This window comes from Cannabis sativa, chromosome X (genome assembly GCF_029168945.1).
Source record: "Cannabis sativa cultivar Pink pepper isolate KNU-18-1 chromosome X, ASM2916894v1, whole genome shotgun sequence".
In the NCBI taxonomy this organism is placed as follows: Eukaryota; Viridiplantae; Streptophyta; class Magnoliopsida; order Rosales; family Cannabaceae; genus Cannabis; species Cannabis sativa.
In genome coordinates this window covers 17101880-17124905 of record NC_083610.1, presented here as the reverse complement: position 1 = coordinate 17124905, position 23026 = coordinate 17101880, and the positions used below count along the sequence as shown (strand labels likewise).

Sequence of the window (23026 nt, the reverse complement as noted above, 5' to 3'; positions counted from 1 at the left end):
GATTGTCCAATTTGTAACTTTTACAAAACACAGGGTCTAAAATGGTATTTACCCTAAAATATATATAAAGAGTGTATATAGTATGTATATATAATATATATAATACTATATAGTAGAAATATAATATATATATATCTTTATATATTAAAAGTGCCTATCTAACGTCATTTCTTGGTTTAACAGTATTTCTTGGTTTAACAGAATATACCTTAAAAATAAAAGAATATTCTGTTAACTTTAACGGAGAAAACCAAAATAAATTCTGCGATTCCTCTTTCTTCTTTAACAAAACCCTATTGCGATTCTTTACGGGACAACGATGACGATTAGTTATCTCCATTTAGTCTATCTCTCAGTCGTCAACCAGTCTCGACCGACTAACTCATTCGTTCTCTCACTCCTTCGTCTTCTCACCATCGCCGCAAGCATGGTTCGGTTAACTGCTGGTACATCATCACCTCAGAACATCATCACCTCAATCGGAGAACAGAATGCGACCTCAGAAAAGAAAGCTTTGGAGCACAAGAAGGAGATTGCTAAACGATTGGGTCGTCCTCTTATTCAGACGAATTTTTACGAGGTAATCATGGGAAAAATTCATATTCAAATTCATGTTGGGTGTAAAGTTTTTACCCTTTTTATGTTTAGAAATTTAATTGTCTTAGGGCATATGCCATGTAATCTGATGAAAGAGGTGGGTTTATATTTATTTGTATGATTTGGTTTATCTTCAGGATGATACAGCATTTGAGAAGCAGAGTGCTCTTTTTGCTCTTGTTGTTTCAGATATGGAGCCATGGCTGCCTGCGGCTTGGTCAAGCAGAGTCACTTTTATCGTCGATGATTTTCACTTTGCTATCGAAAAGTACGACTTCAATTCTGAAATTGGGACTAAGGTATACCACACACTCTCTCTCTCTCTCTCTCTCTCTCTCTCTCTCTCTCTCTCTCTCTCTCTCTCTCTCTCTCTCTCTCTCTCTCACACACACACACACACACATGCGTGTGCTTTTGTGCATCGCCAAATTAATGATTATAGATTATTATTTTTTACATGAGCAATTTTACTTTTATTTACTTATTTAACTATTTATTTTCTTTTTTCTTACAGGTGATTTACAGAACACCATTCTTTCAATGAGGGATAGTGCTTATGGGACCAGTGTGGCACTAGCAGCATATGGGCGTGTTTTGAAGACTCATACTGCTTTGACTTCTGAATGTGGTTCTATGCTTGAAGAGGTCTGTTTCATACCTTATCACTGTTTTCATGGAGTGTTTGATTTCTATATGTATTTTAACAGTTACACATCTCATGTTCTGTATTTTTTTATTATAAATTATGTTGATTAAATGCTTATTAAATTTAATTTATTGGCTTTCGCTAGGAAGTCGTCTTCCATATTTTGTCTGTATTGTGTGTGACTGTTTAGTTGCATAGGAAGTGGGTTATCATCAGTCTCCTCCTCTTGTTTAGGGTTTATGATAAAATCTTAGCAGAGTATGTTACCAGAAAGTTATTTGAAGTCCACTTAGTTTAAATTCTTTCACTGGCTTTTGATGTCTACAAATTCAATATCTTTCTCTTGATATCTCACTTTTTTCCATTTACCAATTGATTCAAGGTTTATTTTATTTTGCATTCAATAATTTTTGAACATCACATTCAGGTTTACTTTTCTTTATAAGAATAATCTTAAAGCAACAATTACATCTTAGTTATTTATTTGCCTTGCTGCTGGTTTTAGGGCCAAATTCTCTATAAAACAAGGTGATAGACCCTGGGATTATAGATCATAGTAAATAAAAAGGGTATATGGATCATTGTAAGATAGTATAAATATTGGGGTAGAAGAATGAGTGTGGGATATGATAAGAATTATATTGTAAGTGAGGGTATCTATAAAACAACGAGATAGACCCTGAGATTATTGAATATAGTAAATAAAAAGGGTGTATAGGTCATTGTAAGATGGTATAATTTTTGGGGTAGAAGAATGGTGGGATATGATAAGAATTATATTGTAAGCGAGCCTTGGTTCTTGGGAGAGTGCTGAGCCTCTCGAATACCCAGTTATTATTGTATTTCTCTTTAATTTTCTATAATATCCTTTCTATTGTTTACCATTTCGATTTCCTTTTCTATTTTGGGGTACCCCACAAGGTCATTGAAGAACTGCTTCTCTATTAAAGCTTTCATTTTTCATTGTCTATTGTATTTTGTTTTTGTATTTTTAAACATCTCTTAATGTTCTGTTTATTACTAGCAATATTTTCAGTACTATTATAAGTTTTATTGGTGCTCTCTATGTTGGGTAACCTTTTTTGTTTTGATAAATATTTATAGGTCTTGGCAATAACGGAAGATCTTCATGATGTTCATAATCTGGGAAAGGACGCAGCTGGAGTACACCATTCTCTTATGGAAAATCTTTCAAAGGTTTCTCTCTCTCTCTCTCTCTCTCTCTCTCTCTCTCTCTATATATATATATATATATGTCTTATTAATTTGAAGGTTTCAGTTTAAATGGTTCTGCGGTAATGTGCTGAGCTTGATAGCACTGATCAAATATGTATTGTTAATCTCCTTGTGACCATATATTTTATTATTTCGCAGGCAAATACAATACTTCTTCCCCTTGAAACAGTGCTGTCTAAAGATGTAGCTGCAATGACCGATGCTCTGGCAAGGGAAGGAGACACCAAGATGGAAATATCTCCTATCCATGGACAAGCTATATATCAGTCTTATTATTTGAGAATTAGGGATGCTTTTCAAACTTTGAGGCCATTGGTACCTTCACTTGCATTGTATGTAAAGGGGCTCTATTCCCTGTTGATCAAGCTTGCGCAAATCGCAAGTTTCCATGCTGGAAATCTTCATAAGGTGCGGCCTTTCCGTAAATGATATTTCATTATGTATCATTATTTTTAAATTTTGGCAATGGCAAATTACTATTAATTTTCCTTTTTCTTTCCCATATTTGCCAGGCTCTTGAAGGTCTAGGAGAGAGTCAAGAAGTAAAATCACAAGGAATTGATCAGTCAAGCGCAGACCTTACTGCTGATGCTACTGAATTTGATGACAAGGAGAGAGAAAACCTCCCCACATCAAATTCTAAAAATACTAAAGAGTTTCCCGCATTTGCTGGTACTTCTTTGGATGATAATGAATGGTTATCTCCACCAAATAGTATCTGCAGTAGTGGTTCTGAATCTGATATTACCTCACCTGAAGCAAGTTTTCCTGGTGAAGAAATGGGACAACTTACACAAGATCTTGGGAGGAGAGAATTGCCGGCTTATCAAGATTCTATTCATGTAGCTCAAATTGACTATGAAGAAATTCCACTTTTTGGAAAGTCACAACCTGTAGCAGAGATTGATGAGACTTATACTGGTCTGTTTAATTCAGCAGCTAATGAACCAAGCGAACATCAGAAAACTATAGCTTCACCAAGTGATCGTAAACTTCCTGCTCCTGATGCTTTGCATTCTTCAAGTAAGAGCACTGAGGAAAACTTCGGAGGCAGTGATGAAAAACCTTCGCTGAACAAGGTTAAAATTAAAGATGAAGATTGTGAATCTCTTTTTCCTAATACAAGTGCTGCTGCTCGAGCAGGCAGGGGTGAGTATGAATAATGATCATATAAAAGTTCTTTGATCTAAACTCTGTTGCATCTTTCTTGCCATTTAACAATGTTTTCTTGGTCAATATGCTTCACGAATTGTATTACATCAGCAAGATGAAAATGATCATATAGTTGGCTGCTTGTGGCCTTGCATTAGGAAACAATTATTCAGTATTAAAACAATATAATTAATTCTTTGCTACTATTACAATATACACAAACGGCAGAATTGCAATGCTGAGAAATCATTGTTGCTGACTTCAATTCATGGAAGTCATGACTAATGTGTGACGAAATGCAAGAATAGTTGAATAATACAAGTAGGTTACTTGTATGTTCTGTTATCAGCAGGTTATAAGATTCACCACGTCTACTAAGGCATTTTATAATTCTGATAACTTGTTTATTCTTTCCATACAACGGCCTGTTAAAAACACTTGCTGACGATATCTTTCATCTGAGAAATGTTGGGCTTTTAAATGTGTCTCCATAAAATATATTAGTAGTTTCCACTGTTCTGTCAGTTATTTAAAAGTTAATTCTCTATGCAGGCAAAAATCCTTATGCAATGTCAGTCTTGAGACGAGTTGAGATGAAACTAGATGGTCAAGACATTTCTGATAACAGGTATGTTATTGTCTTTTAATTTTATTATGTTACAGTTTAATTTACTGCCATTAAGCCTTGTTTGTACATTAAAATTTAAGAGACATTAGTCTCTCTCTCTCTCTCTCTCTCTCTCTCTCTCTCTCTCTCTCTCTCTCTCTCTCTCTCTCTCTCTCTCTCTCTCTCTCTCTCTCTCTCTCTCTCTCTCTTTGGGTGTTAATCATAATTCTTGTTTATATATTTTTATTTAATTCAACCTGAATTATGGACAAAATGGGTATGAGCTTGAATACCCAACTGAATGTGGCCACCAAGCTATGCTTATAATTTTAGTGTTAGGAACTATTTAACTAATTTAAGCTAACTTAAGACTTAAATTATGGACAAGTGTTAAGAGTACTATCTATCTAATTATTTTTTGCTCTTGATTAGTTTTACATCATGAAACTGATTGTATAAAACGAACAAAAACTGCAACTGAAGGAGCAAATTTGCAATTATTTCCATAGGTAAAAATGATTTATGATGTAGGTGAGGGGAACTGTTTTCTGTACTGATAATGGTGGAGCATTGGTTAATATTACTGCAAAATCTTCAACATACTTACCTCTTCAAGAAGCTTCAATCCACAGGCTAGCATGTAGAAGAAGCAGGGATAGTTTCTGGTTTGAAAATGGATTTTGTAATTATTGGTGAGAATGAAGTAGATGATAGCATAATCTTGAGCTTGAAGGCTATGTAGTATGATCTCGCATGGGAAAGGTGTAGACAGCTCCAAGCAGAGAATGTTGTTGTTAAGGGTAAGGTAAGTAAGTGCTATAATTTCAGGCAAGTTGGTTAGTTTATTATAGGTATCAACAATGTCATTCTTGGTGTTATAAAGAGTTGATAATGTAAACAATGCTAAAGAAGTGATCATATGATTGTTTTATTGTACTGTTTTTTAATTCAGAAATGTTGTTGAAAATAATGTACTCAGGTTGTTGGAGCAAACAAAGGTGGAGTTGTGGCTGTGGTCGAAGGCTTAAGAGGTTTTGTTCTTTTCTCGCAGATATCATCGGTTAGTCATTTAACTCAGTTTCCCAATTGTGAGGCTCTTTAGATACTGAATATCTGCAACTGGAGACTATTAAATACTAGACCAACATTCCTCCAGGCTTAACCTCCTAATGTTCTACACTTGGCCATCCTTCTTCCTTAGCAAAGCTCTTATTTGAAGACCAAAGCTTGGTATTTATCCTTGTTTGTCTATACCAACATTTCAAATTATTATTTTCTATTTTATTACTGTGTACTACATTACTCTTTTCTCTGTTTGTCGCAACACTGTTTGTCGCAACACTATCGAAGATTTCTTCCCCAAATCTCTGCGATAATCCTCCAAGGTTCACCATTATATTTCTTTAGGTGGAGGTGTGGGCAGTGGATTTCTGCTCATTCTCGTTGGTTATCTTAGTCTCAAAGCCTTCGAGAAGAGGAGGAACTCATATTTTGCTTTGATTCTTGAGACGGGTATGGATTTCTTTTCTTATTTTTCGATTTTCTATTGACGGGTTTTGTGTTTGGGAGATTTGCTTTTGTGGACAGATCGTAGTATTCTGATTGATTTTAGTTGATTATGGAAAACTAGAAGTACTGATAATGAAATTGGAAAAAATAAGAAACTGATCTGGCATTTCGGCTGCTGTGTGATCTATCTAGAACACCAAATAACTATTAAAAAATTTCTTTTCACAAAAAAGAAATGGTTGTTGCTATCTTGTATTATTTGAAGTAACTGCATTTAAGCATGATATTTTCTGTTTACTTTCCTTTGTTTGTCTAAGTACTAGATTTGATTTTGTTTCAGCTTTGGTAAGGAGTGAGAACAGAATGTTGCATGAAATAAATAATTCTTGATTATTGTACCCTATTCATCACTAAAGAAGTTTTAGTTTAGAGAGATGCTACTGCAATGGTTGCTTATTATATCAATGTGTGACAATGATTGGTAGTGTTGCTTCAATTGGCTATTCATTGGCTGCAGGTGGACATGGTAACTCCTATGTACTCTCAATTAACATATGAGGGGCTTTTAGATGAGGTAAGTTACTATAGCTGGAGTGTGGCAGTATTTTACTTATTAAATAACTTTTATGTGGTATGATTTGACTAGAAATATTTACGAGCAAAAGAGATGTTGATGATACGAGCAAAACAAGCACATGTTGTAAATCTTTAGTTGGTCATGTGGCATTCATTCTCACTGTTCTTGTTTAACCAACATGTAAACTAATTCATGATTTTTTTTCTCTTTCCAATTAGTCTGATTGGTGATATTTTTCTCTGTTATCTTTCTCTCAGATAATCTATATTCTATTTGATATTAAATACCTAGATCTGGCAGCAGAACATTTAGTATTACGTATGTTTTATCTTTTCATTTAGTATTACGTATTGTTTCAAACAACAATATAATGTTCCACCTTAATGATCCTTTGGCTGAGGACCTGATGAGTTTTTATGAGAGAATGGGGGACACATTGGCACACCAATATTGTGGCTCAGCAGGAATGTTTTCATTTATTTTGCTTTTACTTGTATGTTTTGTTTTCTGTAGTATCTGATATGGTACCTTATTAGCCCTTGTGCTCAATTTGTTTACATTTTTCTGAACTGTGATGTCGAACAGATATTTTCTCAAAGAAGGGGGCAATGGAAAGCGACAACTCAGTCTCAGGAATTCTTTAGAACTTTTCAACGTTATTACAGTAATGCATACATGGATGCAGAGAAGCAAGATGCTATTAATGTGTAAGTTTACCACATTAAGTATCATTCTTGTAACTAACACCTTGGAAGCGGAGTCCTTTTTTAGAATAAATATTCTGATATCTGAATGTAATAAGATCTGTAATGGGAAATTGTTTTATCTGCTGAGTTTTATGGGCCATGTCTTATTCAAACATTGTTGCTGCGTCATTAGAAACAATTAGTTTGTTTTACTCTTCTTTTCATGATCGATAAAGGCCTTTGGTGGTTGTGTGAAAAAATTAGTGTGTTGCATGCTGTTTGTTATTCTATCATTTAAAATTGATTAATTTTCATGTAATTAGTACTTAGAGGAAAGAAGCAATAGCTTACTCTCTAATTCAGCTAATTAACTGTATTGATCATCTGTTTTAGTAGTAAGAGTATGGAGATTAGGTGATCAATTTTTTTCTTCTGAGTTTCAGAATTGTTTATAACAATGAGTATAAAGTACAATCAATTCATCATTCAAGCAGCTAAACCAATGGAAGATTAGGTAGAAGTTTCACTATACTCTTTTTAGTTTTTCTAATAATATTCCATATATTAAGACTTTTTTTTTCTTCTATTTTAAGATCACACATTCACTTTAATTTATGTTACATAATATTTGCTTTAAAATCTGTAAAACTTATGACTTGTTCCTCCAAATTTTCTATAAGTAAATATTAAGTATTATTTAGTTATGACTTATATATACCCAAATTTATTTGAATAACCAATTATAATACCACAAATATTACTTTAATAAAACGAATCATTCGTATGATCATACCTTCACGTACAATCTAAATAAAAAAAATAAAAAAACTTAAACTTTACCTAAAACTAATATTTACGTGCCTCGGCACGTAACTCCTACCTAGTATATATATATATGATAGTATATATAAGAGTATTTAGAGAAAAAGAAGAGAACAATATAAAACTAGAGAATAGAAAAAAAAAACATAGAAGAAAAAACATCCAAAGTGGAGATGTGGATCACCAAAAGCTTGAACAAGGTTTCTACACATTTGTCAAAGAAGATTATTTTCTCCTCTATGAAACACTTAGGGCTTTGTAGAAATACTTTTGGGAATTATCAAGTCTTAGAACTCTCTAGCTTTGTGTTTGAAAGATAGCACTACAACATTTTAAGTCAATAGCGGCGGGCTTATTAGCGGCGGACCCCCTCCGCCGCTATTAACATAGGTATTAGCGGCGGAGAGGGGGTCCGCCGCTATTGTTGGCCATGGTTAAAATTTTTTTTTGAAAGCATATTAGCGGCGGGCAGTCCGCCGCAACTGCTCCGCCGCTAATACAAATAGCGGCGGACCCGCAGCTATTGCTCCGCCGCTAATAGTATTAGCGGCGGAGCCCGCCGCTAATAAGTGGGCGGGAAAATTCCCGCCCGTTACATTTGAAAGTATTAGCGGCGGGGTATTAGCGGCGGACCCCGCCGCTAATAGTAATCATTTTTAAAAAAAAAAAATAAATAAATTAATTATTATTAGCGGCGGGGTCCGCCGCTAATACCCTGCCGCTAAAATGCCTATATAAACCCCATCAGACCCAGTTTTACCATTTTTCGTTTTTCTTCAAAAAAAAATCTTTTCCGCCTCACCCACTCCGAACCCAACCCACTCCGATCACCCACTCCGAACCCAACCCACTCCGATCACCCATCAGGCTCCCCAACCGCCTCCGCCTCGACCGACTGCTCCGCCTCCGCCTCGCCCACCGTTTCCGCCTCCAACACAGGTGTGTAATCATATATATATATGTCTTTTTGAATGTTTACATATATATCTTTGTGTTTGAAATTTTTTTTTGAATGTTTACATATATATCTTTTTGTGAATGTTGTCTGCTGTTGTTTAGGAAAGGTGTGTAATCATAAGGTTTATTATTATTATTATTATTACTAAATTATTTTTTAAAATGAAAAGTTTGGTCTATTCTGCTAAGTAATTTTGTTCTCACTATTAGAATGAATATGTACCCTTTTACTTTATTTTCTCACTGATCAGAAAATTGAAAAATAATAAAAGTTTGTGTTATTTGTTTTGAGCCAAAGAAACATGCATTTGCATAATGTATCCAATAGTATATGTTTATTTTTTAATGGGAATTTTTCTTTGTCCCGAATTAGGTAGGGTTTAGGTCCAAACTTAGTTAGTTGGCTATGTAAATATATATAAATTTTTTGTATATAGTGTAATTTTTATTAAATATATATATACTGCATTTTTAAAATAATTTCGTATATAGGAAAAATAATACATATATACATATTACCATTTATTACCATATACATATATATATACATATATACATATATGCATTTTTAAATATATATATATACTGCATTTTTATTTTGTATATGTTATTTTTTGTATATAGGAAAAATAATTTCGTGTTATTTATTACCATTTAGTTTGTTAAAATATTGAATTTTTAAAATAATACAGATTCAGAAAAAAGAATTGTTAAATATGATCTCAAAATATATATGTAAATAAATATACATATTTGATTTGAGTATTTATTGATTCTAATAGGAATTATATATTATAATTTTTATTTGATATAATTAATTTTGTTTGGTATGTTAAATATGTAATATTATCATAGTATAGTGAGAATAGTAAAAAATTATTAAATATAATTTTAGGTTATTTTTTAAATAAAGGAAAATAAAAACAATATAAAAAACAAAAAAGTATAATATAACATAATAATTTAAATATTAAAAATTAAAAAGTTAAATAAAATGAATTTTTTAATTTTAATATAAATTGTAATTAAATTAGTAAACTTTTATGTTTTTTTTTTTTAAAAAAAACTTGTTAATAGAATTTTATGTTGTAATAATTTTATTATTATAAAAAATTGAGATTAATAAACTATAATAAAAATGAATTTTTTAATTTTAATATAAATTGTAATTAAATTAATAAACTTTTATGTTTGGTATTAAGAGAAAACATGTTAATAGAATTTTATTTTGTGATAATTTTATTATTTTAAAAAATTAAGATTAATAATGGAATTAAAAAATTATAATTTAATATAAATTTATTTTATAAAAAAAAAGTTTTAATTTTATAAATTAAATACTTCCCAAAAAAAAAAAATTAAAAATTCAATAAAAAATTGAACTTCTAATTTTATAAATTAAATAAAAAAATTAGTTTAAATTATAATATATATTATATAAATTTTGAACTAATTTATTTTTTTAAAATAAATAATTCTTAAAAAAGAGATTAATTATTTTTTAAATTTAAAGTTATTGATAATTAAATGAATAAAGTTTTTTAAATAAATTAGTTTAAACTATAATAAGTTATTACTTTTTTTTATATAAATTAATAAATAATATAAAAATCAAAATATTTTTAAAGAGTAATTTGTTCATTTTTTTTAATTTAAGTTGTAAATATTAATGAATAAAATTTTTATTTAAATGTGTAATTCATAAAATATGTAAATCATAAAATATTCATAAAATTTTATTAATGTGTAATTCATAAAATATGTAATTCATAAAATATTCATAAAATTATTATTTAAATGTGTAATTCATAAAATATTCATAAAATTTTTATTTAAATGTGTAATTCATAAAATATTTCATAACACTTTACAAATTATTCAAATTTGTAACACTTTATTTGTCGCCTAAATTGTAGATGGCGACAATTGATAAGTCTTGGACTAAAATCAGAAATCGTGGTTGCCATGAATTTTGGAATGGTTTACAAGCCTTTTTAGCAATGGCATCAGAACATAAGGATTGTGATGGAAGAATTCGATGTCCTTGTGTGAGATGTATAAATAGTAGGTTTGAAAAAATAGATAGGGTTAGAGCACACGTATTTGATCGAGGTTTCATGCAAGGATATGATAAGTGGATTTATCACGGCGAGCCTGAGGATGTTGTCGATGATGTAGCAGTTGCCGATATTGAATCAGAGGATGAAATGATACCTATTCTAGAAGACTTCTTTCCCCCAACAACAGAGGATGTACAAGGAGAAGATGAACAACCAACCACAAACCCTCAGTTTGATGACTTATTTGAGGAAATTGAAGCTGAATTGTATCCCGGTTGTGATTGGATTTCGTCTCTAAACTTTTTAGCAAAGCTATTGCATTTAAAAGTTAGGGGAAAAATTCCTAATAACATCTTTGAAGAATTATTGAAGCTTTTAAAGTTTGCGTTTCCGAAGGAAAATAATATTCCATCAACTTACTACGAGGCAAAAAAGAGATTGAAGAAATTAGGCTTGGGTTATGATAATATCGATGTCTGTTTGTATAATTGTTGCTTATTTTATAAGGAGAATGCATCCAAGGAGGCTTGTCCAGTTTGCGGAACTAGTCGTTGGGTTACTTCCGAGAACGGGAAAGGAAAAAGAGTTCCTTGCAAAGTCATGCGATACTTTCCGTTGACACCTCGACTTAAAAGATTATATAGTTCGAGGATTACAAATAAAAGCATGATATGGCATCATACTGGAAAATCAAAAGATGATGGGGTGTTGCGACACCCGGTCGATGGTTTAGCTTGGAAAGACTTTGATGCAAAACATCCCGAGTTTGCAAGGGACCCAAGAAATGTTCGACTTGGGTTAGCTGCTGATGGATTTAATCCATTTGGCAACATGAGTCTTGCATACAGCATGTGGCCAGTGGTGGTAGCTAACTATAATCTACCACCTTGGTTATGTATGAAAGATAATTATTTTTTGCTATCTACCCTAATTCCTGGTGCAAAATCTCCAGGTAAAGACATGGATATATTTTTAAGACCTTTGGTGGATGAATTAAAGGAGTTGTGGAATAATGGGGTAGCAACGAGAGATAGTTCGACCAACTCGATGTTCACCATGCGTGCTGCGCTTTTGTGGACAGTGAATGATTTTCCTGCTCGTAGTAGCTTGTCTGGGTGGAGTGGTCAAGGTTATAAAGCTTGCCCTACTTGTAATGAAGACACGACGTCCATTCGAGTGATCGGGAAGACATCATATGTTGGTCATCGAAGGTTCTTGCCAAGTAACCATGCAATGAGAAGGGATACTCGATTTGATGGTAAAGTTGAAAGAAGACCTCCTCCAAGACGATTTACTTGTGAAGAAATATTATCACAAGTTAATGCTCTCGAACCCCAAATTCCCGGACATCATGAAAATTTTGGGGGTGTGAAACGTAGAAGAGTTGCAGAAAATTGTAATTGGAGGAAGAAAAGTATTTTCTACGAGTTGGAGTATTGGAGCACGAATATTTTAAAACACAACATTGATGTCATGCATGTTGAGAAGAATGTGTGTGATAGTCTCCTAGGAACCATCTTGGATAATGATAAATCAAAGGACACAACCAATGCGCGCCATGATTTAAAGAAGATGGGTATTAGGGAATCGTTGTGGATTTATGAAGATGGGAATGGGAGGCTAATGAAACCGCATGCTCCTTATGTTTTGACTCGTGAGAAAAGACAACTTTTTTGTCAGTTTGTTAAAGGAATAAAGTTTCCCGATGGCTTCTGTTCAAATTTAAAGAGCAAAGTTTCTCCAGATGAGTCTAACATTATTGGGTTAAAATCCCACGATTGTCATGTCATTATGCAACAGTACTAGCGGTTGGTGTCCGTAAATTTCTACCTCGTGACACTCGCAACAACTATTACTCGCCTGTGTAATTTTTTTCGACAAATATGCTCTAGAACTCTAAATGTAAAAGATATGGAGGATGCTCAAAATAATTTAATTCTCGTTATTGTGCAAGATGGAATTGATTTTTCCTCCAGCTTTTTTTGACATAATGATACACTTGGTATTGCATTTGCCTGAAGAAGCGATATTGGGTGGCCCGGTCTTTATGAGATGGATGTATCCTTTTGAAAGGTACATGAAAAAATTGAAGAATTATGTGGGAAATAAGGCACGTCCTGAAGGGTCAATTGCAGAAGGTTATGTTGCTGATGAGGCAGTAACCTTTTGTTCAATGTACTTTAAAGGGTGTGAAACAAGATTTAATCGGCTTGATCGAAATGAAGATGCGCCTTCTGTTTGTCGCTATCTCTCAGTTTTTAATTCTCAATCTCGTCCTTTAACTAGCGGACTTATCAAGCCTCTTGATCATACCAGTCGTGAAAAAGCTGAGTGGTACATTCTTCAAAATTCTCCTGAAATCCAAGCTTACTTAGAGTAAGTTTGTTACATTTTTATAAATTATTTTATTAAATTTTTAGTTTTTATTTTCTATCTCCCTCTATCGTATCTTGACATTATCATACTTCACAGTGAACATTTGGACAAGATCAGGCATGAATATCCTAATGGTAATCACGATGCCTTGCATAGGCAAACTTTCCGTCCGTGGTTTCACAAGAAGGTATAACGACAAAATTGTTAAGTTTTAATTCAATCATTTATATTCCTCTCATATTAATACATTTTATGTATTTAGATATATGAGCTGCACAAGCTTGGAACTTTACAAAATGGTGATGAGTTACTCGCTCTCGCTTCCGGGTCCGATTACTTAGCAACATTTTACGAAGGTTGTGTAGTGAATGGTGTTCGGTTTATTGCATCAAAGCGAGACCAAAAGCGGAAGACACAAAATAGTGGTGTTACTGTTGCCGGAATGTATGGTTTAATTATTACGCACACTTGAAGATGTAATCACTATATCTTATACTGGTGCATATACAGTGTCATTGTTTGAATGTAAATGGTATAACACTAATCCATTAAGAAAGAAGACAATCACTGAAAATAATATAACTAGTATAAATACTCGTGGACATTGGTATCAAGATGAACCGTACATCCTTGCTAACCAGGCGAAGCAAGTTTTCTATCTTGAAGATCCACTCAGAGGTCGCGATTGGAAGATTGTTGAAGATATTAGCCATCGACAAATTTGGGACATTACTGACAACGAAGATGAGACTGATGTAGATGTTGTTAGTGATTCTAACTCTGCCAATTTTGTGTTGACGGTTGATCTTGGAGAGTTGATTATGCAATCGAATGAACCTCCAGTAATTGTTCAATCGTCCGATCAGTTAGTGGATTCTGAGATAGAGAATAATGAACTGGATGAGAATTATGTTGCTGAAGAAGTAGATGATTTACTAGTTGAACATGTAGATGATGAAAATGTAAACTTAGTGAATGATGGAAATGATAGTGATTCTTCAGTGTAACTTTTATTTTGTAAACATTTGTTACTAAAATTTTTTACAATTAAAGGAATATTTAATTTCTTTCGTATTAACATTTTAAATACTTATATTTCAATTATGTGTTTCACATTTGTGAATTCTTACATTTTTTTCCGTCTTCAAATAAAGTAAAATGTCAGCTACGTTAGCGACATACCACGGTGGGGATGGTGATGGCAGGGATCCCCCTGATCCTTCTAGGGTACCGTCGTCTTGCGAAGCAGGTTTTCATATTTTTCGAAATCTACAATTATTCTGAATATAAATAGTGAATGTATGATTTACTAATAAAATTATTTTTCCCTCGAATATATATAGTTCCACCTCCGGTCAGAAAGGGTCGTGGGGTTGCCGCAAACGCTAATCTTGAAAAAAAAAGGAGAGAAGCTGGTAAGCCCTTACCGGTGGAGGTAGATCTTGAAACCGGCAAAGTAGTTGGCACTGAAGCCAGCAATTATGTTCGATTTCTTGGCCAACAAGTGAGCATGTTGTGCCCGGGTGGTCATCTAAATTTTTCCGATGTACCCCAACAATACAAGGATCAAGTGCTCAATCGCGTCAGAGTGAGTGATTTTTAATTATTAAAGGTTGTAATAATTTTATGTCCTCATTTATAAATTAACATAATTTTAAATTATTTTATTACATAGTACTACTTTGATATTGATGGGAATCCCCACCGAGACCTACTTATGGGGACTTTATATTCGGTGATGGCGGAGCGGTATAGTGAGCGAAAGACGCTCAGACACAAGCATTTCAAACAACATTACAAAAAACCAGAAGATTGGGACACAGTTCTCAAATTCCCCCCTGACTACTTGAATACCGAGACTTGGAAACCGGTTTGCGAATTGTTCGTTAGCGAGGCATTTTTGAATCGTTCAACTAAAAATAAATCGAATCGGCAACTAATGAAATATCCAACAACGCAAGGCACAAAATCGTTGGCGTCCATACGCCACGGAATGGTATGTATTAATTCTTTAATTGTTAAATGTTTGATAAAAAAAAATTCTTTAATAGTTAATAATATTTTTTTCTTAAAATAAACTAATTTAATTGTTTATATTTGTATAGGGGGGTCCTCCTGGAGAGCATGTAGTTGAAGCATGGAAGGAGATCCATGTGAAAAAACCGTCTGGAAATTTCGTTAATGAATTAGCTGCAACAGATTATGTAAGTGATTAAAATTATTTATTATTAAAATTTATATTTTATATTAATTACATATTCTAATAATTTTGATTTAAATAGGGAGAACTGATCAAGGAGCTTGATAGGAAGCGACTTGAACGACAATCCCAGAGCGATACTGGGACTGAATCTGAATCTGATACTGGTTATCAGTTTGACGTAATGGAAACAGTTCTAGGCCAAAGATCTGACTATCAAAGAGGCGTGGGTAAAAGGCTCAAGGGCAAAGGAAAGAAACCAATCCCTCAAACTCAATCAACGGTGCCTCCCCAACCAACTACTGAAATGATGAGCACCGTGGCAGATATATTCTCAGCTATGCGTGCCACTTGGGGGGGGTAATTTGACGCCTGAACAACGTGCCCAAATATTTAACCCACGCTTTGACAATTTCGTTCAAACGTATAGTCAATCGCAGTCGCCTGGTGGTTCGTCTTCTCAGAGTCATGCCGCTCCTCCGAACAAAGAACAACAACCTCCTACGCAACCACAATTTCAGCCTTCCTCGCAACAACAATTCCAAAATTTGTCACGCAAAGAATTTGAAAATTTTTTGCAAAGAAGAACTCCCAATCTTTTCCTCAAGAATTTCCTCACAAGAAGAATACCGCTCCGCCAATGGGAAATCGCCTATACCGAACACCGTCGTAGTCTCCTCCGCTCGGCTCAAACTTTGCCGATTTTGGATTATTTGGGAGTTCATCGCAGAGAACCAATTTTTTTCAACTCCCATTTTCAACCAAGCCGAGCTCGGTAATTTGACGCCCGGGTTTATCATCGACCAAGCGTATGTGCCTTCTCCGCCACGGGCTTCGGGGACTCGTACCGAAAATAATCCAGATCAAGACTTCATAATTAGAGACTTGAATGAAGATGTTAATGAATAATTTATTTATGTTTTGTAATAATTTAATTTAATTTTGAGACAATATTTTATTAGGATTAAAATGTTAAAGTTAATTACTTTGGAGACAATTTTAAATTATTAATAAATTTTATTAAATTGTGTTAGATTTATTTATTAAATATTTAATTAAATTGTTTTAATTATATTAATTAGATTTATTTATTAAATATTTAATTATTTATTTATATATAATATAAATAAATTTTTAAAAATAATTAATTTTTTTTTTATTATTTGGTGTTGTAGGCCCAGGCGGAGTATAGCGGCGGGACCCCGCTCGCTATTGCCCCGTGTCAGCCTCGAAACACGAAATCGACACAGGGCAATAGCGGCGGGTCCCGCCGCTTGTCAAGCCCGCCTCGCTATTAACAAGATTAGCCACAAGGAATCCGCTTTTTGGCCGCTAATACTATTAGTAGCGGCCAAGCAATAGCGGCGGACCAATACCGGCCGAGATCCGCCGCTATTGCCCTTTAGCGGCCAAAAACTGGAGCAATAGCGGCCGAGGGGCCCGCCGCTATTGCTCCTGAATGTTGTAGTGTAGAAGAGAAGAGTATGTCTCAAATGATGAACCATGCTCTCTATTTATAGTGTTTACCATTACACACTTTAGAATTCAAACATCCTACACCCTATGACTATTACCATCTCTTAATTGGATGTAAATGGGATTAAATGAGTGATTTGGAGGTTATGGGAGTTGTTAAAATGCATCCTCAAAGTAAAAAACAATTCAATATTAAAGCTAAAAAAACAGTAACTAGTTACTAGTTATCAAATTTTTCAGCTTATGTAAATAACTCTCCAAACCATACCAAACCATTTTCACTTTATTTTATATCACTCATATTATATGAAAACTCTATTTTTACAAGAGAGGAAAGATGCCTTATATAGGCAGGGCTTGAACCCGTACAATTGGAGAGAAAAAAGTAACCAACTGATTTAACTAAATGCCTAACAAACTTAACAAACTTGACTAAATTTAATAGGCCCCTTCAAGATGGAGTGTAGAAATTTTTGACACCCATCTTGGATACAATGTCATTGAAATAGTTAGAAAACAAGGGTTTTGTTAGGATGTCGGCTAAGTTGATTTTTGAAGATACATGACTCATCTAGATGTTTCCGACCTTTTCTCTGACAATGTGACATTCGATTTTCACATGTTTAGTTCTTTCATGGTAGATGGGATTTTCTACAATGTGGATTGCTGTTGAATTGTCATAGAAGAGGATTGATGGTAACTGTATTTGTATGTTGAAGTTTTTGATGATGGAGTGCAGCCATGTGAGTTCACAAGTTGCATTTGCCATGGCCCTATACTCTACCTCAGGTGATGATCAAGATACAGTGGGTTGTTTCTTTCATTTCCAATAGATGAGTGACTGTCCAAGGAAGACACAATACCCTGAAATGGATCTTCGAGTGTCAAGACATGCTCCCCAATTAGCATCCATAAAGGCCTGAAACTGAAGAGTTGAACATGATGCATAAAAAAAGAGTCCTTGACCAGGGGAGCCTTTGAGATAATATAGGATGCAATTTGCAGCATGTAAGTGAGGTTGCCTTGAAGATTGGAGGAATTGGCTGAGTTTATTCACTACAAAGCTGATGTCTAAGTCTTGTTATGGTGAGGTAGAGAAGTTTCCTTATTAACTGTAACGCCCTAAATAATTAGGCACGCTACCCAAAATACTTATGAAACCCTAATCCACTAAACGGGATTACTAATCAAAATAGCGCAGAATTTAAACTTTTATATTAAACAGAAAGAAAATAAACTTGTAATATATTTAAAACTTTTAAAATAGTTGGGATCCCAAAAATATTTACAAACGCTATTACAAGTCATTTATTTCTAGCCGACCTAAACGGCAAAATAGAATTTAAAAGTTCATCACTGATAGACCCTTAACCTGCTTGGTCTGATATGGCTTGAACATGTACATTCTTCATCTTGCTCCTCAAACTCATGGTTGATCAACCACTGACTTACCCTTTCCTTTACAGTAGAGCACCCGTGAGCCAAGCCCAGCAAGACAGTATAAAACATATCAATAATATGCTCATCATACAATATAAACAACAATGCTATTCAAATTTGTCTGTGTGACACAGACCTGCATGTTACGCTCACATGCCTATTTATGTCTACGTGGCGTAGACCTACGTGTTGCGCTCACACGTCTATTTATGTCTACGTGGCGTAGACCCACGTGTTGCTCTCACACGTCTATTTACAATAAGGCCTTAGATCTGTTCATCTCGGTTCTTGTTACCGAGTCCAACCTGGTTATGCCTTGAGCGCATAACCCTTAGTCTCAACATATATATTTATCATATAATTATTGGTGCCACTGCACTATTTGTCTATTTGCTATAGACCTGCGTGTTACGCTCGCACGCCTATATATGTCTATGTAGCATAGACCTACCTGTTGCTCCCACACGTCTATATATGTCTATGTAGCATAGACCTACGTGTTACGCTCATACGTCTATTTACAATACGGCCTTAGTAAGGTTTATCTCGATTATAATTACCGAGTCTAACCTGGTTATGCCTTGCTCACATAACCATATTCATATATATTTACGTAATCCATACATTACGTTCTTTCAGTGGTTTATCCTAGTAATATACTAGGTCTAACCAAGTTATGTCTTATGCAAATAACTCTTGAAATATATGTATGTATTCAATAGATAACAAAACATATAGAATCTTAGGGTAATAACCCTAAATTACATACCAAATAGTCTCTCATATAACATATCATTGCATGCTCAAAATAACACTAATAGAGATTTATAACCCTAATTCATGCTTTCACTTGATTAACAATATTATTGTACATCATGACTTTCTTACCTTCACATAACTTCTAGGGTAATAACCCTAGACTGCATTACTATCAAACTCAAGGTACTAATTTACCGAGTCTAACTTAATTATGCCTTGTGCGCATAATTCTTTATTACAATATATTTAGCATGTCATAGCATTTACACATTAATAATTACTAGGGTAATAACCCTAGGCCATTAAACCGCTCACTTTAGGGTAATAACCCTAATCTCGGTTTCTAATTATCACCAATATAATATTCAATATAAGCACCACCGTGCATATCTCTACGTGCAACTACTGTCTTACCTGTTGTCTCGCAAAGGCAGAGATTCCGAATCCCCGGGTGCTCCTGACCAGGTGCCGGTAATCCTAGTCACACAATCTGGGATTTTTCACAAATAGGGTTAACCCCTGATTTCATATTCATAAAATAAATTCATGGCATTTCAAATACAAATAATCACATAGAGCTCGAAAAGAGCTTTCCAACGGTATAAAGAACGTCCCAAACGGAGTCCCGAGTCAAAAGTTATGGCCGAAACAAAATTCAGCATTTCCCGATGAACTCCAACCGGAATTCCGGATGAACCAACCGGAATTCCGGTTGTCTGGGCAGAGAACACGAAATTTCTCAATCTTTAAACCCCCAAAACTCACTCAAATCATCCCCAAACATTCCCAAACTTTCCAGAGCATCAATGTATGTCATAATAAACATATTCCACAACTTAAACCCAACAATTGCACTAAAAATCAAAAAGTGTCATTAAAGCACCAAGCTTGAGTTCCATGAACTCAAGCTTGCTTTTCACATCCAAAATCACAATTAATCCACTTACAGCAGCTAGCAAATATTATAGGGTCTAAAACACATAATTATGCATCAAAATCCAACAATAAACCCCATAATTTCAGATTGCACAATAATCACAAATCATGCTTCAACTAGCAAAACTCCAAGTTCAAGAACTTGAACTTTAACCCAACACATACTTATTCAATTTCCAGCAGTAAAACAATAGATAAAAATTTAGGTTAAGCATGTAAAACATCCTTGAATTGTACTCTAAGCCCAATCAAACACAAATCAAGAGATTAACACACAAATTATCAAGATTAAACATCCATTTCCCTAAACATGCAAACCAAGATCAAACAACTTAAAGCATGCTTTTTCCACAATAATTTCAGCAAGAATTCAACCATAAATTTCACATAAACTTAGCAAGAATCTACCTCAACTCCAAGCTCAAGAATTCACAACTTCAAAGCTCCAAAACAAGCTAAGAACCAAGCTTTTCTTCAAATTCAACTTGAAATAATAAGAGGGTTTGGGAGAGAGAGGGGGTTGGCCAAGAGTGAAAGTAAAACCAGAAATTTGCATTTCATTTCATCAAAAATCAATTTTAATCAAACATAGTAAATAGGGGTCAAATGACCAAAATGCCCTCATGGCTTATTATTCACACCTACACCCTCACAAGGGTAAATAAGTCATTTCAATACTCAATTAATTTCAAATAAATTTCAGATTATCATTCATCAAATAAAATGCCAAATTATCAATCTAATTTACATTTCGAGCCCGAACCCGGTTCGGCCCGAAATTCCCGGTTGTGACTATACCGCGCTAACCTGTCAGAACACACCTGAAAAGACAACACAGGTATACTATATAATAATATAGTTCCATTAAGCACGTAATCAAATTAATTTCATCATTTTACCCTTCTCGGGTCATAATTACCAAAATGCCCCTGGCTCACTAACGGGGTCTTTAATATATTAAAATTCATATAAATCACATATATTGAACTATATAATAATATAATTCCTCCATTATACATAATTATCTAGTTAGGGTTTTGCTAATCCATTTCTTAATTCCGGGTATTACATTAACCTTCTATATTGAGTTGGATTTTGTAAGGGTTTGCCATCATCATTGTTGAGTTTTGTATTTGGTTCCATTGGTGTTGAGACTGGTTTAGAGCTGAGGCAACCTGATTTTTTTAATAATTGAAGTGTGAAGGGTCTTTGAGTGACTGATATGCCTTTGGAGCATCTGCCTATTTCGAGGCCAAGAAAAAAGTGAAGGCTGACAAGGTACGTCTTGTAGTTTGAACTGTGCATCACCAGGGTGGAGATGAAGTTATTCAATGCTGCAATATTGTTAGTGGCAACTATGATATCATCAAAATAAATGAGAATTGCTAGAAAATTGTCAGATTGTTGTCTAAGGAATAGGGAATGGTCATTTTGTGACTGTGTAAAACCCTGCTGCAGTAAGGTGGTGCTTAATTTAGCATACCTTATCTAGAGGCTTGTTTCAAGCCATATAAGTTTTTCTTTAATTTGCAAACTGCATTTTTTTGGGATTACTCCTTTAGAGTGCAACCTTGAGATAGTTTTATGTAAACATCCTCATGTAATTCACCATAGAAAAAAGAATTGTTGATATCCATGTGATGTAGGTACTAATTTTTATTGACAACTAGAGTAAACAGTAGTTTGAGAGTATTGAATTTAGCCACATGGGCATATGTTTCGAAATAATCAATACCTAGTTCTTGTGTGTAGCCTTTAGCTACTAATTGAGCTTTGCATCTTTAGGTTGAGCCATCATGGTTGTATTTCTTTCTATAGACCCATTTGTTTCCAATGGCATGTTGTCCATCAAGTAGGGGAACAACTATCCATATGTTGTTTTTCTCTAAAGTATCGATTTCATCATCCATTGCTATGTTCCAGATTGTGTATAATCTAGCTTCAACATATGTGACAGGTTCAGGAAGTTAAGCTGTAGCAAAGACAGCTGCTCTAAAGTTTGCACTCAACCTGTCATAGGAAAGAAAAATTGTAATGGGGTTAGTTGTGCTAAAAGAGGTTGTTGGTTCACATGTGTAGTCATTCAAGTGAGCAGGTTTCTGAATTATTGGTTTTTGGGAGCTTCTAGTTTGCAGCAGGAGAATTGAAAGCTGGAGTGTTAGGTTGATGTGTATCTACAGGGTTAGTAGCAGTATTGGAAGGAAAAAACATGTCAACATTGATGTTGATGTTGGAATTTTTGTAAAGAAATATTGATTCATAAAAAATGACGTCTCTTGAATGAAAAATTTAGTTTGTTTGGATATAAAGGAGAGTGTAAGCATTTATATTTTCTGGACATCCTAAAAAAATGCAAGGTCTTGCTCGAGGAGAAAATTTATGAATGTGGGTTACATGAGATCCATAAGCAAGACATCCAAAGGTTCTTAAGTGAGCATGGTATGCAATATTTCATAAGAGGTTTTATCATTAAGTGATAGAAGGGGTTCTGTTAAGCAAGTAAACACATGTTTTTACCATGTAACTCCAATAAATGAATGGTAGGTTGGATTAGAAAGCTAAAGCCTGAGCAACATTAAGTATATGGTTGTGTTTGCGTTCCACAACTGTATTCTGCTAAGGTCTCCCTACACAGGAATTGTAATGAATAACACATTTGCTGTTGTAAAAACTTGTTATAGTTAGTTCTTTAGGAACACTACTGACAGATTTGATATTAGTTTAATTTTGAGTATTGACAAAGATGAAAAAGTTTTGTATAATTTGAGGACCTTCATATTTAGCCTTTAGTAGATATATTTGTGTATCTTGAGTGGTCATCTATTATAGTTAAAAAATATTTGTATCCTTCAACAGAGGGTGTTGGTTATGGTCCCCATATGTCGAGGTGAATAAGGTCAAAAATGGCCTTAGAAAAATTGTTGTTGGATTAAAATGGTAATTTCTTTTGTTTTGCCAAGTGATAAGTTGGACAATGAAAAGGAACAAAA

At 34.1% G+C, this 23026-nt stretch overlaps 3 protein-coding genes across 5 annotated transcripts; all 3 read left to right on the top strand.

The window, feature by feature from the left end:
• The first annotated feature begins 155 nt into the window (after positions 1-155).
• Positions 156-7222, top strand: LOC115718016 (uncharacterized). Of its 3 annotated transcripts, XM_061105679.1 has the most exons (13): positions 156-580; positions 735-896; positions 1112-1242; positions 2348-2440; positions 2618-2887; positions 2992-3628; positions 4184-4259; positions 4770-5043; positions 5218-5298; positions 5395-5468; positions 5646-5750; positions 6233-6321; positions 6910-7222. In XM_061105679.1, the coding sequence occupies exons 3-8, from the start codon at positions 1138-1140 to the stop codon at positions 4771-4773; spliced, it is 1185 nt and encodes a 394-aa protein (XP_060961662.1). In that variant the 5' UTR covers positions 156-580; positions 735-896; positions 1112-1137; the 3' UTR covers positions 4774-5043; positions 5218-5298; positions 5395-5468; positions 5646-5750; positions 6233-6321; positions 6910-7222. The 3 variants fall into 3 exon arrangements, with proteins under 3 accessions (XP_060961662.1, XP_060961663.1, XP_060961664.1); XM_061105680.1 differs by lacking the exon at positions 6910-7222 and having other exon boundaries at positions 4208-4259; positions 5646-6903; XM_061105681.1 differs by lacking the exon at positions 6910-7222 and having other exon boundaries at positions 4208-4259; positions 4748-5043; positions 5646-6903.
• A 3483-nt stretch (positions 7223-10705) lies between these two features.
• LOC133032071 (uncharacterized) lies at positions 10706-12655 on the top strand. The gene has a single exon (XM_061105891.1). The coding sequence runs from the start codon at positions 10706-10708 to the stop codon at positions 12653-12655; it is 1950 nt and encodes a 649-aa protein (XP_060961874.1).
• Positions 12656-14343: 1688 nt separating this feature from the next.
• On the top strand, positions 14344-15897 carry LOC115712836 (uncharacterized). The gene is made up of 5 exons (XM_061105607.1): positions 14344-14474; positions 14569-14813; positions 14901-15221; positions 15331-15429; positions 15508-15897. Exons 1-5 carry the CDS (start codon positions 14384-14386, stop codon positions 15787-15789), a joined length of 1038 nt encoding a protein of 345 aa, XP_060961590.1. The 5' UTR covers positions 14344-14383; the 3' UTR covers positions 15790-15897.
• The last annotated feature ends 7129 nt before the right edge of the window (positions 15898-23026 follow it).

Excerpts from the sequence above, each read along its gene's own strand:
- LOC115712836 (XM_061105607.1), top strand. The coding sequence starts at position 14,384 with ATGTCAGCTACGTTAGCGACATACCACGGTGGGGATGGTGATGGCAGG. Across the intron at positions 14,814-14,900 it reads AAGTGCTCAATCGCGTCAGA|TACTACTTTGATATTGATGG; the intron begins GTGAGTGATTTT and ends TTTATTACATAG. Across the intron at positions 15,430-15,507 it reads AATTAGCTGCAACAGATTAT|GGAGAACTGATCAAGGAGCT; the intron begins GTAAGTGATTAA and ends TGATTTAAATAG.
- LOC133032071 (XM_061105891.1), top strand. The coding sequence starts at position 10,706 with ATGGCGACAATTGATAAGTCTTGGACTAAAATCAGAAATCGTGGTTGC.
- LOC115718016 (XM_061105679.1), top strand. The coding sequence starts at position 1,138 with ATGAGGGATAGTGCTTATGGGACCAGTGTGGCACTAGCAGCATATGGG. Across the intron at positions 1,243-2,347 it reads GTGGTTCTATGCTTGAAGAG|GTCTTGGCAATAACGGAAGA; the intron begins GTCTGTTTCATA and ends AAATATTTATAG. Across the intron at positions 2,888-2,991 it reads ATGCTGGAAATCTTCATAAG|GCTCTTGAAGGTCTAGGAGA; the intron begins GTGCGGCCTTTC and ends CATATTTGCCAG.